Raw genomic sequence first — 19,219 nt, 5'->3', positions numbered from 1 at the left:
GAGTCATTACGTTGACCACCTTTGTTTATGCTTTTTGTCCATTTGGACATCATACATGTGAAATGCCTATTGTTGTCTTTTGCACATGTTTCTTTTTGTTAATGATTTGTAGAAGTTCTTTATATATTACGGATTTGAGTCCTTTATCAGATATGCATATTTCAAATCCTTCTCCCAAATCTATAGCTTGTCTTTTCACTCTTTTAGTGTTGTCTTTTTCTTTTTTTTTCTTTTCCAGCTTTTTTTTTTTTTTTTTTGAGACAGAGTCTCGCTCTGTTGCCCGGGCTAGAATACCATGGCATCAGCCTAGCAGACAGCAACCTCAAACTCCTGGGTTCAAGCAATCCTCCGGCCTCAGCCTCCCTAGTGGTTGGGACTACAGGCACGCACCACCATGACCAGCTAATTTTTTCTATATTTAGTAGATATGGGGTCTCATTCTTGCTCAGGCGGGTCTCAAACTCCTGAGCTCAGGTGATCCTCCTGCCTCAGCCTCCTAGAGTGCTAGGATTACAGTGTGGGCCATGGCACCCAACCTCTTAATGTTGTCTTTTGATGAACAGAAATTTAAAAATCTTAGTAAAGTCCTAATATATCAGTTTTTTATGGATAGGTCTTTTTGTGGCTTAAGAAATTCTTTTCTACCCCAAGGTCTGAAGATACTCTCCTGTGTTTTGTATTTTCGTCTGGAAGCCTTATTGTTTTATATTCCACGTTTAGGTTTATGATATGCCTTAAATGAATTTTTTTTTAAAGACAGGATCTTGATCTTTTGCCTAGGCTGGAGTGCAGTAGCGTCATCAGAGCTCACTGCCGCCTCAAACTCCTGGGCTGAATGATCCTCCTGCCTCAGCCTTCTGAGTACCTGGGACTATAAGTGCACCAACACACTTAGCTAATTTTTTCTATATTTAGTAGAGATGGGGTCCCGCTCTTGCTCAGACTGATCTCGAACTCCTGATCTCAAGGAATCCTCCCACCTCAGCCTCCTAAAGTGCTAGGATTACAGGCGTGAGCCACCACACCCAGCCTTAAATCACTTTTTTGTGTATGGTGTGAAGTAGGGGTTGAGGTTTACATTTTTCAATATGGGTATCCAAGTTCACCATCTTTTCCTCACTACAGTGCATTGAGTCCTTTGTCATAAATCAGGTGACTAGATATGTCCGAGTGTATTTGCAGACTCTAGTGTGACACCACAGGTAGACTTTCTTAATTGCTACAAGTTTGTTTGTCACCTGTCATCCAAACCCCATTGGATCATGATGCATTATTCTTTTTTTATGCATCCCTGAGTTAGAGTTTACATCTTTTGATTAAGACTTTGGAGTCTAAGGTCATGAAAAATATTGGCCTGTTATTTTCTTTTCTCATGATGTCAGATTTTAATTATCAGGATTATGCTGGCTATAAATGAGTTGGGGGATTGTTTCTTCCTGTGTTCCCTGCACCAGCTGACATGTGACTACATGCCTTAGTCTCCTCCGATCTGTGACGGTTTCCCTGTCATCCTTCCGTTTGGGTTTGTCTCATGCTTTCTCCAGGTTAGAATGGGGTTGTGGATTTTGGGCAAGATCCTACGGAGGCGGGGTGCCCTTCCCTTTGCTCCATATCAGGGTGTGTCATGTCGCCTTGATGACCTGGTTAAGTCCCTGCCGGGTGCCTCCACGTGAAGTCGTGAAGTCGCTATTTTGTGTTTCCACATCCTCTTAGTCCACCCACTCTCAAATTGAGCTCCCTTCCTGGAGGGAGGGAGGTTCAAGTGAGCACTGGGCAAGCCAGTGCGGTTGCTAGAAGTGTCGGAATGGGGACACACTGAGGCTGCACAGCACTGGTCTCTCCCGGGGGCTCTGCCCACTGTTCTCAGCATTCCCCACCGTGGGTCGTCGCTCTTGCTGTGGTGGTTATTCTTCTGTTCCATAGCCGGCTTTTTGTCTCCTCATTCCATCAACACTTCAGTAATTGGAATTTACCAACCAGAATTCTGCCTGGAAGGCGTCTGCTGTGGGGCTGTCAGTGCTCGCTGTGTGCGTTCTGAAGCCATGTTAGGTCCGCACTTTGTGGGCTGTTACTCCTCTCTGTTGAGCTCCCTGGCTGTGGCACAACCTCGTCATTTCTGATCGTCTTTCTTGCCCCGGAGTCTGTCACCCATGTGGGTGTGAGCCCCGCCCTGGTCCTCCCCGGCGGGGCAGCTGCTCCTCCGGAACTGCCCTCAGAGAACCCCGGGCCCAGCTCCTCCTCCTTTTCCAGCTTCATCTGGGCTCGTGCTGCAGTTGAATTATTTTTGAGTTTTCAAAAAAATTCCATGATCATATTTTAGATTTTCAAGGACCATGTCTTTTTCATTACAGGCTGTTTATACATTTTCAAGGACTGGTGTCCTTTCTCCTATTTCCAGGGTGCAGTGGAGCTTGGGAAGCTTCTGTTAGCACATCTGCCTGTTGAGTTTGGTGTTCCTCCGTCACGTGTTGACTTTTTCCTCACCCGTCGGCGGCTCTTGGTTGTCAGTTCACGTTTATGTGCCTGCGGGTCTGAAATCGCTCCTGCTGCTCCTGCAGGCCCCGGGGCACCTATTGGCTTCTGGGTACATGGTGGAGTCCGGAACAGTGCGACCCACAGCCAGCTGGCATCCCTGGAGGCTGTGCTGGCCTGACATTGGGGCCAGCCATGTGGGAGCCCCGGGGCTTTGGGTCTCCTCTGGCCCCGGGGTCTGTAGCTTCGTGCACGAGCAGAGTCTGGCCCCGTATCCTTCTCCAGGGGCCCTGCCCTGCCTGTGATGTCACTCTGTTTCCAGCTGTCCCTCCCCTGTGGTCGCGGGGCGGGTCGTGGGAGGCTGCTATTCAGCTGCTGGCTCAAATGGAAAGGCAGGCCTTATTTTTACAAAACGTCAACATTTTGAAGGCACCTGCGTGCTGGTGACTTTACTTGTAGAATTCATTTATCAGAAGGAAGCGTAAGGAGACACGTAAGCTGTGGTTAGTTAATTTGTAATTGGTTTTTACATGAATTTGTATTTATTAGTAACCTCTTTGTACGTTTACAAATCACACATGTCTAAGATGTGTGATTTGTTCTGTCTGCTGATGGTGCTTGCTGGACTCGTATGAAGTTCAAACTTACTTGGGAGTGGGCGGGGAGTGAGTGCTGATGGCTGCGGGGTTTCTTTCTGGGGCGATGGAAAACGTGCTGAGCTGCGCCAGGCGCACAGCTCTGTGGTACGCTGAAGCCACTGACGTGCACACTTTAAGTGGGTAAGTACATGTATTATATTCAATAAAGATGCCGAAAAACAACTTACTGTCGCAATCGAAGGCCCCCGTCTTAGTCTTTTCAGGCTGCTCTAACAGATACACAGACTGGGACACCTAAACAAATTTATTTCTTGCAGTGCGGAGGCTGGAGGCCTGAGACTGAGGCGCGGGTGCACAGCCATCTACCCCCACTCTCTGGTGAGGGCAGAGATGGTGCCTTCCGGCCGTGTCCCCGCATGAGAGAAGGGCTGAGCTGACTCTCTGGGTCCCCCTGTTTAAGGATACCAGTCTCATCATGAGGGCTCTGCCCTGTGACCTAACCACCTGCCAAGGCCCCAAATACCATCCCCCTGGGGGTTAGGTTTCGATGTATGAATTTTGGGTAGACACGAAATTCAGACCACAGCACCCCAAAGCCACCTCTTGCCTGTTGGGAATGTGGGCTGGTGCTGGCAACCACCCCCTGTAAGCTTGCTGGGATCGGGTCCTAGCTCAGGCACATGGCCTCTGGAGAGAGCCTGTCTCTCCCTTACCTTTTATTATGGAATTTTCCGAACACATGCCAAAGAGCTAGTAGGTAAGGAAGCCCTAGCTCCAGTGGGTCCCTGTCCGCTTACTCTGTTGACAGCTGAGCCTTGCTGGGCCTTGGGGTGGTCTGTGCCCGTGTGTCTGCTGTCTTTCTGCCCAGGCGTCGGCTCTGGGGACGATGACCCACCCTCCATGGTGGTTCAGCCTCAGAGCTGCTGAGCTCCAGGCAGATGTCCTTGGTGCTTGAAGGAGCAGGGCCACAGCAGGGTGGGGCTCTGTGTGGCTGTGCTGGCTGCCAGGTGCCTCCGGTGTGAGGATTGTCCCCAACCTGCCAGACCACACACCCTGGGCATTGGCTTCCTCAGGGCACGGGCTCACCAGGTGCTGCGTTTGGCTGACAGTCACCTTGGGTGCAGCTTGGCCCTGAGCAGAGCACCAGCCCTTGCCTTCCCCAGCCCGCATGTTCTTATCAAAGAAATCAGGGGGGGTCACTATTTAACTTTTCTGTGGGCAAAGTGGAGGTCACCTCAGGTGGCCTTTGCAGGAGGACTTTGGGTAGATACAAAATTGGGGTGTCAGAGGACGCTGGTGGGAACTGGAAATCCCTGTGACGGCAGTTCTCCCTGGTGTCCTGAGCCTTGACCACCCCTGGGCATTCTCTGCGTACCCCAGTGGGCCTCTGGCCTGGAGGGGGGACTCTGCCTGCCACGGCACCCACACTGCAGACGGAAGTGGGGTGTCAGGTCGGCCCGGAGTGTTGAGATAAACAGCGGTCCACTCCCCTGCTCTCCCCACACAGCTCTCCTGACGCTGCCTTTGAGTGTCTGTTCCGCACTTACATTTGTGTTCGCCAGGTGGCCTGTGGTTACTTTTCCTGCCTAGGGGGCAGTACCTCTGCTTCCTTCTTGATACCATCTTTTGGCCCATAGCTTTTGGGAAGGTCTTGCTCCGGGAAAGTATATGGACTCAGATGCTGCAGTCCTGGCCACATCCGGTGTCTTGCAGTCCCTAGAAGGGCCCAGTGGTCTTAAATATGCTGTGTGTTGCACACGCCGTTGGTGTGGCCGTTTCCCGTAGGTGGGCATGGAGGAGGTGGTGGTCAGGTTGGACCTTGCTATGGTCCTTTCTGGCCAGGCAGCTCCTGGAGAAGAGGCTGGCGGTGGGGGCCAGGCTGGTCAGGGCTGGACTGAGCAGAGAGGGCCTGCTGGGAAGGGCAGGGCGGCTGTCCCCGCCCCGGTGCCACTGGGGCAGGAGGTGGTGCCCAGCACCCCTGGCTGTGGGGGGGGACTTCCACTGCAGGTCCCAGTGGTCAGGGAGGGAGCACCAGGCTGACCAGGCAAAACCGAGCCCTTTCCAGACACCCCAGACTTCAGGGAGCGCTGGGGGAGGCGCATTCAGCCACACTGCACACACCTGCTCAGAGCCTAAAGCGTGAAACATGTGGAAGAGGATTTCAGGGCGAGTGGAAATCGTAGGAAACTCATCTTTCAGAGTCCGTAAATAAAAGTTGGTTGGAACACACACACGAAAAGTGAATTTAAAAACTTACAAGGAGATCCTTTTGTAGTTCCTGAGCGTGATGATTGAGTTTTCGTGCGGATGTGTGGTGTGTGCTTGCCTCAAACCTTGTTACGACGTCAGCACATTACCCGCCTGACGTGAACAAAAAAAAAATTATAAGGAAAAGGGAAAATCCATATTCTTAATCTTAAATTGCTCAGGTGGCCATGTGACACTTGTTTTTTAAGTTCTCAGTTAATTGAACGCTACGAATCTGGTAACATGTACGCGTTGTTTTGTGCTGTGTCCCAGGGAGGCGTCACATCCATCACCTGGGGAACCAGCTGCAGTTGAACCAGCACTGCCTGGACACGGCCTTCAACTTCTTCAAGATGGCCGTGAGCAAGCACCTGACCCGGGGCCGGAGGATGGCGCACGTGACCGCCGCCTGTCTCTACCTGGTCTGCCGCACGGAGGGCACACCGCGTATCCTTTGGGTTGGGCGCCTTCGGAGACCTCCATCTTGGTGCTTTGTTGTGATCTGGCAGTTCAGGAACGCGGTGTTTGCATTGAATTGGAAACCACTTCCTGGGTTAACAGTCCCAGTTGATCCAGGGCTTTCTGAATTTGGGGTCGCCTTTTACCAGGTGGAAGAATCGGGAAGCTGGGCACCTGCTCTCCTCCCACAGCCCTTGGGAAGATGGAATGAGGATTCTGCTGGTCCCTGGACACCCTTCCCTGAGTTTTCTTCCCGCTCTCAGACCAGCTGGGACCCGGGCGCTGTCTTGCGCACCTTCCTGTGGTTCGGACCCGCCTCTGGTGTGAGGTGGCGAAGCGCTACGGCCCCGTGGGTGGTAGCCAGGCTGGGCTCCGTGTGCCTGCCCTGTGGTGGATGAGGGAGCGGCTGACTCTCAGTGGTCTGCAGCTCTGCGGCTCTGCCTTATCTGGAGGGGACGGTGGTCTGGTCTTCTCTCGTGCCTGGGTTTCCGTGTACCTGGCTGTGCGTCCAGCCCTGTGCTCTCCGCTGCCCTCTGCAGACACACACGTGCATCAGAAGCTCTGTCAGATGGGTCTTGTGAGGAGACTTTCTGGAGCTTTCTGTCCTCTTTCGCTCTGGGCTGTCCTGCCACGCACGTGCGTGTGTGGAGCTTCCTTTCCCCGTTACTCTGGGTTCCCTTTGCCTCTCCCGTGTGGCACCCTGCTTCCTGGCTCACGCCCTCGGCTGCGGAGGGCACCTTCTGCGGAGGCTCCCTGGGAAAGGCCTTCACGCCCACCGTGCTCCAGCAGTCTGTGCTTGGCGTGGCCCTGCTGCCTCTCGCCCCCGGCATGCTCGTCGGGTGGTTCCGTGCCTCTCCGGTTCCCGATCCTCGGGTGTGGCTGGCATACTTTTCTCTGAAAGCCTGTAGCCCCTTTTCTTTAATTTCAGTGTTGAGAAATTTCGCAGTATATGAATGTCGCAGACCCTTTCTGCCTGCAGTCTCCTGTTCTGCAGTTCTCTGGAGGCCGTTTCCATTTCTCTCCCTTTTTGTCTTGGTGACCTCTGCCTGCCCCACACCGGCCTCTAGTTGTCCGTCTTTCCTTCCCACCTACTTACCGTTTTGCTTTGGGAGAACTTCCAGCGAAGCCATGGCTTTTCTGCTCTCTTGTTTTCAATTTCTAAGAGCTCTTCTGTTCTCTGAACATTTGTTTTTTATACAATACTCCATTCTTCACGGTTGTGGCATCTTCTCATCTTGTAGCCAATAGTGGTACGTGGTTGAGGTCTTTCTCCTGGGGTCTGCTGCTTTCAGTCTGGCCTCCCTCGGAGGCCGTCCTCAGTGTCGGCCGACCCTGCCGGGCGGCGCTGGAGACGTGTGCTGGGTGATGTGCGGACTGTGCTTCCCGCCCGGCAGCCCTTAATTCCAGAATCTTTCATCAAAATGCCCTTTTAAATTTTTGAAATGTAGCATTTCAGCATAAAAATGTATAAAGCACACACGTGCCTTAAGGGATGATGCGGGGCACCCCGGCGGGCCCCCTGCCCCGCCGGGCGCCACCCGCCCGCCTGCTTTCTGGTGCCCTCCCAGCTCCTCCCCGGAGGTCGCTCTGAGAGGCCGGCTCCAGCCTGGCTCAGTGCACCGCGGTCAGACGGAGGCCTGGAAGAGAAACTGAGCGGAGTCTTCGCGTCTCTGGCTTGGCCTCCTGAGAGTCTGTAGGAGCCATTTGGGGGCTGCTCCGGAGCAGGACCCGGTATGCAGGCGGCACTAGAAATCTGGGCTAGCGCAGTGGGACAGCAGATTGCACCGCGTCTGTGTGCCCACCCCCACTGCGCCCTCCTGCAGGGGAAGGCGTGCCCTCGGCTGCTCCAGGACGTGGGGACCTCGTAGCGTAGCGAGGTGATGAAGACAGACAGGACAGACAGGTCCTGCTGGCTGGCCACTGCTTCGCCACTGCTGGCAGGAGGGGAGAGTGGCACAGCCCCTGGAAAGCTGTTTCCCTACGGTCAGCCACAGAGGGAGCGTGTGAGCCAGCAGTCCCACTGCCAGGCGTCCACCCAAGGGACAGGAGAGCCCGTGTCCACACCGAGACCTGTATTCCAGTGTTCACAGTGGCATCGTCCGTGTGGCTAAAAGGTGGAAGCAACCCAGGTGTCCCCCAACCCATGAGGGATTAGCAGAGCTATGCAGCCATGGAAAGGAACGAAGCCGCGGAGGAGCCTCAGAAACGCTGTGCCCAGTGACAGGGCCAGACATCGCAGGCCACGTGTTCGTGATTCCTTTATTACGAAATGTCCAGAATGGGCGAATCACAGAGATAGAAGGCGGATTGGTGGTTGCCAGGGGGCTGCGGAGGGGAGATAGGGAGTGACTGCTGAGGGTCTGGGGTTTCTTTCTTTCTTGAGACCAGTCTTGCTCTGTCACCCAGGCTGGAATGCAGTGGCTCCATCATAGCTCACTGTGGCCTTGAAATCCTGGGCTCAGGTGATCCTGCTGCCTCAGCCTCCTGAGTAGCTGGGACTACAGGGGTGCGCCAGCACGCCTGGCCTCGTACAATTTCTCTATCTCCAGGTGGCCATAGCTCACGTCCCAGCTTTCCCCTGGTCTGGCAGTGCTTTAGTGGGAAGTGGCAAAAGGTCCCTCTCTGTCCTCTCTTCAGGTTGGTGGCAGCAGCATGCCCTCGACCTTCCAGCCACTCCCCCTGGACATGCCTCTGTCTCTCACCACCCTCCCCTTGGTCTCCAGTCCTCGCCCTTTCTCCCTCGCTGCTCGCCCTGGCTTGGCATGTGGCCATCCTGGCCTCCTCTTCTGGCCCCTGGCCGGGCTCACGCGCTGCCTCGTTCCTTCAGGCCCCCACGTCCCTTCCACAGAAGATCCGTCTCTGGGAGGACACGTGAGGCCTGGCTCTCTTTTCCTTGCCCGGGGGCTGCCGGGTGCAGCCTGTGGGGGCCGTGACTGCGCCCCACCTCTCGGCACCCCCTGCCTGTGGGACTCCTGGTCGTCACCCAGGACTGCCCCTTTTCCCCAGGGGAGGCAACTGCACCTTCACTTGCTGTCAGTGGGACTCGGGAGGGTCCTGTGTGGTGAGGACCCCCACCTTGGGAGAGACATCCCTGGGACCCTTCCGTCCCCCTATCCAGCCGTGAGTAGAAGCAATGTCCTGGGCACAGGACACAGGAAGTCCTCATTCAGAAAGAACCAGGGCTGTGTTTAAAACATTCAAGCTCATTCTTTCTCCTCCTGCCACCCTTCATTCTTGCCAGGCCCCCAGACATGTCCACCAACACCAGGGAGCGCAGGCACTGTGCTCGGGCCCTGCACGCACAGCCCTTCTCCTCACCCTGCAGCCCGGCCGAGGGACACGGCCAGCCCTGGTTCACAGAGGAGGAGCCGAGTCCACCCGAGTCTGGAGAGTCAGGGCCTGGCCAGGCCTGGCCGTCCCCTGGGCCTGAGTCTGCTCCTGGTTCTCCGCCGGGTCAGCATGGGGCAGCAGGGCTGAGAGGGACCTTCTGCCTGGACCTGCTCTCGGGCAGGACCTGGACATGATGGGCAGAAACCTTAGGGCTATGACAAGCACCCCTTCGTGGCCAAGCAGGTAACTTGTGGCCGGAACATTTTTCCTGAGTTGTGTGTCCAGATTTGTCATTGTAACTGTGTGTGAAACACATTAGTGGAAGGTGGTGCTGTTGCCCACAGCTAGTTTTTAAGTCTTTGCTATTTTTTCAGTTTTAGCTTGGCTTCTCCAGGCCCGCATGTGAGCAAGATGTCTAAGTATAGAGAGGACGGGTAGGGGGGCCTTAGCGGGAGTCTAAGCCAGGAAGCTGGCGGGGGCTGCCCAGGAGGGAGGAGGCCAAGCAACCGCCCATCGCTTTGCCTTTCCTGTCTGCCTGTTCCGGACATTTCATACAAATGGGATCATGCGTGTCATTGGTAACTTACTATTTTCCATAGTGGCTGTACCATTTTACTTTCCCACCAGCTGTGTAAGAGAGTTCCAGTATCTCTGTGTCCTCAATAATGCTTTTTTTTTAAATGAAATTTTTATTTGGTGCTAAAACAGTATCTTTTAAATTAAAAACTAGACAAATCTTTTTGTACCTTTTGAGGTTTCCTTTTAAGCCACATGCCTATATTATCTATTTAAAGAATAATTTTACAAATGCATACACAGGGACAAGCCATAAAGCTGCGCCACCTGGATCCAAGATCCTCTTTCCCCAGGGGCAGCCCATTCTCGGTTCTTCAACAGCACTTTCCTCAGCCTTAGAGAACCAGACTTTTGCTTTGTTGTTCATCTGCGTTGTATGTGTATAATATATTTCATTGATTTCTTTCTATTATTTCTTTCCTTCTATTTATTTTCCCTGGGTTTAATTTACTATTTTTCCAGCATCTTGAGACATGCTTAGGTTCTTGGTTTTCATCTTACAGTTTTTTCTAATATAAGCAGTTAAGACTATAAACTTCTCTCTGTTACATCACAGTTTTGATGTGTCACATTTTTATTACCATCTCGTTCAAAGTATTTTTAAATTTTCATTGTTATTTCTTCTGAGATCCATAAGTCATTTAGCAGTGTATTGCTTATTCTGAAAACAGGAGTTTTCTAGTCACCTTTTTATTATTGATTTCTAGTATAATTCCATTGTGGTCAGAGAACATACACTGAATGATCTCTGCATTTTCCAATTTGTTGAGATTTGATATACAGCGCAACAGACTATTTTGGTAACTGTCCCGTGTGCGCTTGAAGAGACTGTGTAGCTGCAGTTGTTGGGTGGAGTGTGCTATAAATGCCAGTCAGGTCAAATTGGCTAGTCATGTTCAAATCATCCTTACTGATTTTTTTTGCCTATTTTTGTCCTGAAAGAATACTGTGAAAGTCTCCCACTGTAACTGTGGAATTGTCTACTTTTCTTTTATCTTGTCAGTTTTCCGTTGTATTTTGAAGCTGTGTTATTAGGAGGATACAAATTCAGGACTGTATGTTTTCCTGATGGAATTGACTCTTTAATGTTGTGAAATGTCCCTCCTTAACACTAACATTTTTCCCTTAAATTCTACCTTGTTTGAAACTAGTATAACTATGCCACCTTCTTTTGGTTAGTGTTAGCATGGTATATCTTTTTCTGTCTTTTAAAATTCAGTCCTTCTGATGTGCAGTTGACCCTTGAACAACACAGGTTTGAACTGTGAGGGTCCAACTTATATGTGGACTTTCTTCTGCCTTTGCCACCCTGACACAGCAAGACCTGCCCCTCTTCCTCAGCCTACTCAGCGTGGAGACCACGAGGATGAAGACCTCTATCGTGATCCACTTCCACTTAATGAAGACTAAATATGTTTTCTCTTCTTTATGGTTTTCTGAATAACATTTTCTTTTCTCTAGCTTGCTTTATTGTAAGCATCTAGTGTATAGTACGTGTAATGGACAAAGTATGTGTCAATCTACTGTTTGTGTTACCAGTAAGGCTTCTGCTCAACAGTAGGCATTATTAGTTAAATTTCTGGGGAGTTGAAAGTTATATGTGGATTTTCAACTGTGCAAGGGGTCAGTGCTCCTAACCCCCACGTTGTTCAAGTTTCAACTGTATTTAAGATGTGGTGTGGTTTTTTTTTTTTTTTCTGTAAGCAGCAATATAATTGTGTGTTTTGGTGCAATTTTTTTTTTTTTTTTTACCAGAGATAGGATCTTGCTCTGTCAGCCAGGCTAGAGTGCAGTGGTGCAGTCATGGCTCGCTATAACCTCCAACTCCTGGGCTCAGGCAGTCCTCCCACCGCAGCCTCCTGGGTGGCTGGGACTACAGGTATACACCACTAAGCCTAGGTAATTTTTCTGTTTTTTGTAGAGATGTGGTCTTGCTGTGTTGCCCAGGCTGGTCTCGAACTCCTGGCCTCAAGTGATCCTCCTGCCTCAACCTCCCAAAGTGTTGGGATTACAGGTGTGAGCCTGGTCCAGTTTTTAAATCAAGTCTTGAGATATTTGTTTTTTTAATTAGAGAATTTTATCTATTTAAATTTAATGTGATTATTAGTGTAGCTGAGTTTAATTTTATCTCTTTCTACATTTTCTATTTCCTCCATTTTTCTCCCCCTCCACTGTCTTACCACCTCTTAGAGTAATCAGATTTTTATTATTCTATTTTTCTTTTAAGTAGCTTGTTGGTTATACATTTATTTATTATTGGTTTAGTGGCTACTCTAGAGATGTTATCCTGTATCCTTAACTTGTGAGAATCTTCCCTAAATTAGAATATAATATTTCCCAGGCAGTACAGACTCTGCAAGGTACCACCATTTCTGCTGCTTTCAACTGTTAGGATTCATTCAGATTTACCCCGTTTTGACTCTCCATTGTTCTTCGTTCCTTCTTGTGTTTCTCTGCTTTCTTCTGCGATTATTTTCTTTCTGTCTGAAGAACATTCTTTTATATTTCTTTTAGTATGTCTGCTGACAAAAAAAATTCTCTCAGCTTTTGTTTGTGTAAAAGTATATTTTGTCTTCATTTTTAAAAAATATTTTCACTGGGTATAGAATTCTGGGTCGGCATTTTTCTTTTAATACTTTGTCACTGTCATTCCATTTTCTTCTGCCTTCCATTGTTTCTGTTGAGAAGTCAGCTATAAATCTTGTTACTTTTTCAAGGTAATTGTCTCATATTACTACCTGCTTTTAAAGATGTTTTTCCATTTATGTATTTAAGAATATTGAGGGAATACAAATGTTTTTATTACATGGATAACCTTGTATAATGTTTCAGTCAGGGGTTTTGGTGTGCCCATCAGGGGAATAGTGTGTATTGTACCAAATGGGTAGGTTTTTATCCCTCAGCCCCCCACGCTCCCCCCTTCCTGGTTTCCAGTGTCCTTTATGTCTCTTTGTCTCATGTGTGCCCATCATTTAGCTCCCACTTACTAGTGAGAACGTGTGGTCACTGCCTGCTCTTAAGAAATCCCTTTGTCTTTGGTTTCAGGAGTCTGATGTATTTAGATGTGGTTTCCTTTGTACTTATCCATGTTATCATCTGTAAAGCTTCTAGAACTTGAGACTTGATGTCTTTTGTCTCTTTTAGAGCAATCTGAGGTGGTATCCTTTCAAATATAGTTTCTGCCCCATTCTCTCTCTTTTCCTTCTCTGGGGCCCCAAGTACCAGAAGTGTGTTAGGCCTTTCTTTGCTTCAGGTGTTACACCCTCTATTAACTTCTTAGTTTCAATGATTTGTTTTTCGTTGGTTCCTTTTACAGAGTCCAGTTCTTTGGCAAAATTCTTCATTTCTGGAGTTATAGGAAAGTCTTTGATAACTCCAGTAGTTGGATCACTTGCGGTTCTGTTTCTGTTGTCTTAATTTTCTTTTTTGTTGTTGTTGTTCATTTGGTCCTTTCTTTTGTCATGCTTGGTAATTTGTTTTATTGAATTGCTGGATATTATATTTGAAAAATTATAGAGACAGTGGATACTTTTCCCCCCAGAGGGTGTTTAATTTTCCTTGAGCCAGCAGAGAGCATATGGGCTGCTGGTCCAGATCCACTTGCGGCTGGTCCGTCTTGGGTCCTGACTGAAGGACCGTGGCGGGACCCAGCTGTGTCCCTCATGGCGCCTTGTGGCTGCAGAACTCCTGCCAGCTCTTCAGCGTCAGCCTTCCAGCTCTGACTTCGCTGGGCTTCGTGAGTCCAGCCCTTGCACCTGTGCGGCTCAGAAGTTAGCAGGTGCCTTGGCGGGAACTTGTGTGCACAGTGTTGGGCCCAGTTCTTGAAGTTTCTGCCTCTTCTCTTAGTACTCGGGCCCCTTGAGTCTAGCTGTCTTGGAAGCCCCTGAAGTCTAAATTTTCTCTTCCCCTGCCAGGTGAGACTGTGTGAGCCTGATGCTCCTACTTTCATTGGCCTCTGTGCTTTGCCCTGGGAAGTGGCAGATGCCCTGGGGGGCAGACCAGAGCACGTGGTCCCTCTGGCTCACCTGACTTTTGCAGTTGTTCTCTGCTGGAGGTCACTCTGCCACCACCTCCCCGCCCTCACTCGAGTCTGTGGTCCCTGCTCTTGCCTAGCTGTCACTGCACCTGCTTACTCTCCTGGCCCTGCGTGCATTTGCCTCGAGCACTTGGCCAGTCCTTTCTGGACTCAAATCACGGCTTGCTGATTCCTTGCCCCAAACTCTCCAATGGCTTCCCCCACGTGTGGAATAAAATCCACGTCCTTCTCCTGTGGCCACTCGGGCTGTGACCTCTGACCTCCCCCGTCTCACTCTCCCTCCTCGATATTTTCTGGCCTCACTGGCCACCTCGATCCTCCAGGACATGCCAGGCATGCCGTCTCCTAGGCCTGGTCTCCTCCCTGGATCACCCCAGCCCAGGACCCCAGCGTACCGGCAAGACTGGGAGCAGATAACTAAAACAGGTTAGGACTGGAATGACGCCCAGTCCGAGAAAGCGCATCTGTCCCCGTGCTCTCAGCTTCTCCCAGGGCTGTCAGCATGCTGGCCGCACGCACGTGCTTGAAAGCAGAGTCTGCGAGCATGAGGTGGCCGCTCGAATGGCGGCTAGATCATCTGTGGTTGGACGGAGCTGGGCCCCTGGCTTTGGGGGAGGCTCCGTCCTAAGGGCAGGGGGCTTTGAGATGGCACTTGGATACCTTTACACCTTACAAATGTCACACATAATGATAATGGTGGTGCTGGATTATTTGAGGTGTGTCGTACACAAAGGAGAACACATGGTAGGGTACTGCAGCCCAGCCTGGCTCCAGGATTTGGTTTGCCGTGGGGGGATGGGCAAGGCCGAGCAATGACTCACTGGCCCTTCCTAGAGGCTGGTCCTTCCGGGGGGATCCACGGCGGGCTGGAGGAAGGGGAGTCGGCAGGTCTACCGCCCCTCATCACTCGTTCAGCAGACTTTCCCAGGGCACCTGCTCTCTGCCGGGCTGAGGAGGAGGGTGATCATTGGGGAGCACCCTGTGGGGACAGGGCTGCTCATGACCGGGGAGCTGGGTCCTCGTGGGACATGCTCTCAAGCAGCTGAGGCCTCCTGAGCCCTAGGGTGAGTGATATCCAAGACCTGTCAGAGCCTGGCCCACTGGGTGTGGGGCCTAAAGGTGCACTCTCTGCCCGCCAGGTTCCCGCTTTAGGAAGCTTGCAGTGAAGGCTCTGAACCCACAGGTTATTTCTCTTTCACATGTCTGAAATTACAGCTGATTCTGTGCTACTGCAGGGAGCTGTGCTGTGCAGGAGTTCAGGGGAATGTGCTTCTGGAGCTTCTGCCCGTTGTCATCATCCGCGTGGGGGGGCAGGGAGCAAGGCTCTCACATCCCGAGGGGCTGCTCCTGCGTCATCCTGTGGGGAGGGGTGGGGATCCTGTGGGGTCAAGAAGGGGCCAGGAGCCAGGCTGTTTCATGCTAGCTCCACTTCTCGGTGGGCAGCCTCAGCCACAGCCCCAGTCTCAGTTACCCTCGAAGCAAACAGGGAAAGTGGCTCCAACACCACCCTGGCATGCTTCCCAGAGAACAGGTGTCAGGGTTGTGTGACAGCAGGCATCAGCACCGTGCGGACAGCAGATGTCCGTATTGTGTGAGCAGCAGGCAGCAGTGCGGCGCGGTGCTGTGTATGCAGCGGGCGTCAGTGGTATGTAGATGGTGGGCATCAGTGCTGTGTATGCAGTGGGTGTCAGTGCTGTGTGTGCAGCAGGCGTCAGTGTGGTATAGGAGCAAGTATCAGTACAGTGTATGCAGTGGGTGTCAGTGCTGTGTAGATAGTGCTGTGTATGTAGTGGGTGTCAGTGCTGTGTATGCAGCAGGCGTCAGTGTGGATAGGAGCAAGTATCAGTACTGTGTATGCAGTAGGTGTCAGTGCTGTGTAGATAGTGCTGTGTATGTAGTGGGTGTCAGTGCTGTGTATGCAGTAGGTGTCAGTGCTGTGTATGCAGCGGGCGTCAGTGTGGTGTGCAGGCAGCAGGCGTCAGTGGTGTATAGATGGTGGGCATCAGTGCTGTGTATGCAGTGGGTGTCAGTGCTGTGTGTGCAGCGGGTATCAGTGTGGTGCAGGCAGTGGGTGTTAGTGCTGTGTAGACGGTGGGTGTCAGTGCTGTACGTGCAGCTGGCATTCAGAGCCCCCGTGGGGTGCTCCTCGTCATGGCTGGCAGGCGCTGCTTGTGCGTGGGTTGGGGCGCCTGGCACTCCTGGTGGCCTTTGTCCTCATAGACGTGGCCAGTAGCTCATGCTCTAACAGAGGTGTGGGTGGGGCTGTGCATAAATGTGCCAAATAGTGTTGGCTGCCTGGGGGAGGATTAGTCAGAGCAAGAGGGACCCACGAAAGTCGGGTGTGGCGGTGGATGGGGGCCAGCCTGGTTGTCCTTCTGGGAGAAGTGGAGATTTTCCTCCTTGGTCCTGATGCCATGTCTACAATCCCCTCTCTGGTCCCATGAGGCTTGGGAATGGCGTTGGCTCAGGCTGGGGCCACCCCGCCGGTCCCTATTCATCTGTGAACTTTTGCGGCATAGACCCTTCTATCGGACCGTACGCACAGGGGCAGGTTTCCTTGTTTCTCTCTTGGGGCTCCCAGAAGAAACATTTATATGTGAGGCTGCTCGGAGAAATTTCATGTTCTTTAGAGTTTTAGTTCTGCCTTATTTAAATCTGTGTAAACTTTGCTACTATGGAAAACGTGTCCATAGTTGTCTTACTACAGCCAGCCAAATGGTGTGGACAGCCTCAGTTTCTCCCGCCCTCTTCACAGTGGAGTGGCCATCCTCCCACCCCCGCGTTGCCTGTGACTTGGTGGGGAAGCCTGGTTCACCCCAGGTGCCGGGGCGGTGCGGTGGCACAGTAGTGGGCACACTGCTGCACACCACAGCATCGGAACCACTGACACACTTCATTAAACCCAGCGATGGTCTCATGGGGGCCTCATGCGCTTGGGTCTGTTCTAACCCTCAGGAAAGTCCAGAATGTTTGAAGGTGCTTGTCACCCACCAGTCTTGTTTATACATCTCTTCTGTGACTGGCACTCAAGGCTCATTGAGCAGAAGTGCCACCTACCAGAACATGGCAGGGACCAGCGGACAGCATAGAGGCTCTCATGCCCTCAGGGCCTCAGCAAGGCACTTTTGCCGCTGACTTTTTTTTTTTTTTCTTTTTTTTTTTGAGACAGAGTCTCACTCTGTTGCCCAGGCTAGAGTGAGTGCCGTGGCGTCAGCCTAGCTCACAGCAACCTCAAACTCCTGAGCTCAAGCGATCCTCCTGTCTCAGCCTCCCGAGTAGCTGGGACTACAGGCATGCACCACCATGCCCGGCTAATTTTTTCTATATATATTTTTAGCTGTCCATATAATTTCTTTCTATTTTTAGTAGAGATGGGGTCTCGCTCTTGCTCAGGCTGGTCTCGAACTCCTGAGCTCAAACGATCCGCCCACCTCGGCCTCCCAGAGTGCTAGGATTACAGGCGTGAGCCACCGCGCCCGGCCAGCCGCTGACTTTTAATTCCAGCTGGGAGGATAGAAGCAGCTGCTTAGCAAGAGGGAGGGGCCCCTGGGAGGGGACAGGCCCTCTGGCCATGCTGGGCAGAAGATGCTTAGAAGCCAGCAGCAGATCCCCAGACGTTCAGTGGTTGGGGTACCTGGGAACGGGGCCCCAGGGACATTAATGGGCTCTGGCCCAGGGTGGGCCCTGGGGGCATGTGGCTGTCCCTTACACAGCTGAGCCTGCTATCGGAATCCCCGGGAGTGCTCCTGGCAGAGCCAGGTGGTCCAGGATCAAGTGTCAGGAGATTTTCATTTCAAGGGAAGTAATCATTTTAACTCGTTCAAAAGTGTCATTCCAAGCTCCTTTGATTCATAAAATGTACACACTTACTTCCACGTTTTTATGATGAAGATTTTCAAACACCTGCAAAGTTGAAGTAATTGTAAAGTTGCTCCCTAACACATGAGGTCTAAGCCCCATCCCTGACGACCGCACCCCTGCTATGCGTCCCTGAGCCGTCTCACTTTCTGGCACATTTAAAAGAACGACACAGACATCTGCCCACTCCCCACAAAGCCCCTCAGCAGGCAGGTCATTAGCTGGTTCCTTCTTTCCTTTGGGGGCAAAGCTGGCCCTAAGTGGAACGCCAGGCCCCGTTGCTGTGTGTTCCGACAAAGGGTGCGCCCCTGCCCCGCTCCCGTCGGGGCCAGAGCAGCGCCAGGACCGGAGCGCACAGAGCTTTTGCCCTTCCGGTCGGGAGGCAGCCGCTGTTCTGATATCCTTCCACCATCAGCATGTCGTGCTTGTAGTAGAGTGTCTTACAGGTGAAATCATACGGCCTGTGTTCCTTCTGGAAGGTTTCTACAGCTGGCATGCTTTTGAGATTTACCCATGTTGATGTGCTGAGTAGTACCACTGTGTGACCCCAGACAGCTAGATATCTGTTCTTCTCTCGATAGACACCTGGGCTGTTCCCAGTTTTTGGCTACTGTGAATAAAGCTGCTGTGAACGCTCTTTTATAAGTCTTTCTGTGAACATGTTTTTATTTTTCTTGGGTAAATACCTAGGAGTAGAATAGCTAAGTCAAAAGGTAGGTATATGTTTAGTTTTATAAGTAACTTCCAGGACCTTCCCCAAAGAGCGTACACCGTTTACACCCCCACCAGCAGGGTGGGAGTTGCGAGGACGCCGGCATTTGGTGCTGTTGCAGGTGTGTGGTGGTGTCTTGCTTTCCTTTGTGTTTCTGTGGTGACTGATGCTGTTGAGTTCTTTTTTATGTGCTTCTTGGCTCTTTGTTTCTCTTTGTTAAGCTTCTGTTCAAAAGTTTTACACATTCTTTGGCCATTGTTATTATTTAAATAGACTTTATTTTGTAGAGCAGTTTTGGGTTTACAGAAAGTGTGCAGCCAGTCCCGAGGGCTCCCACGTGCCCTTCCGCCGCAGCCCTCCCCCCCCACTTCGACTTCCGTCTGCATGAGTGTGGTGTCTTTGTTACAGCCCCCGAGCCATCCACGCGGTATTGCTAAAGTCACCATTTACGGCAGGGTTCACTCTTGCTGCTGTACATTCTGTGGGCTCTGACAGATGGCGGTGACGTGTGTCCACCCCGCTGTGTTGTACAGAGGGTTGCACTGCCCTAAAGCTCCTGCGTGCCCCAGCCCTGGCAACCACGGATCCTTCTGCTGTCTCCACAGTCTTGCCTCTTCCAGAACCGCAGAGTTGGAGCCATGCGGGATGTAGCCTGTTGGCATTAACTTTTTCTGTTGCTTGTCTGTCTTTGATGACGTTGATTTTCATAGTTAGCGTTGCCTTCCTTTCCTTTCCTTTGGTTTTACTCTGCTCTTTCCTTTTTCTCACAGTTCTTCTCACTCGTTTGCTGGTCTCCACTGCAGTATTTTCTTTCTTGTTGTTGCCACCCTCCACGAAGTGCGTACCCTCAGGGGTGCCTTTGAGCTCACGCCTTGGCGGTCCGTGGCTGTGTGAGGTTGTAGCATCATGGGACTTTGTTTCCCCTTGACA

The 19,219-nt window shown here is 51.5% G+C and overlaps 1 protein-coding gene and 1 non-coding gene across 5 annotated transcripts in view; both read left to right on the top strand.

Annotated features, from left to right (window-relative positions):
- BRF1 (BRF1 general transcription factor IIIB subunit) overlaps positions 1-19,219 on the top strand; it is a 64,603-nt gene that overhangs the window by 12,334 nt on the left and 33,050 nt on the right. For 3 of the 4 annotated variants that reach the window (XM_069490812.1, XM_069490795.1, XM_069490786.1), the window contains one exon: positions 5,592-5,765. In XM_069490812.1, the coding sequence (XP_069346913.1) occupies positions 5,592-5,765 (174 nt within the window). Of the gene's footprint in view, positions 1-3,721; positions 3,736-5,591; positions 5,766-19,219 lie in introns of all 4 variants that reach the window. The other variant, XM_069490804.1, reaches the window with a different exon arrangement.
- LOC138381228 (small nucleolar RNA U13) lies at positions 5,335-5,438 on the top strand. The gene has a single exon (XR_011233138.1). It is a non-coding gene; the product is annotated as a small nucleolar RNA U13 (small nucleolar RNA).

Source organism: Eulemur rufifrons, chromosome 2, assembly GCF_041146395.1.
Source record: "Eulemur rufifrons isolate Redbay chromosome 2, OSU_ERuf_1, whole genome shotgun sequence".
Classification (NCBI taxonomy): domain Eukaryota; kingdom Metazoa; phylum Chordata; class Mammalia; order Primates; family Lemuridae; genus Eulemur; species Eulemur rufifrons.
The sequence above is the reverse complement of the archived record's forward strand: the minus strand, read 5'-3'. Positions and strand labels throughout refer to the sequence as shown.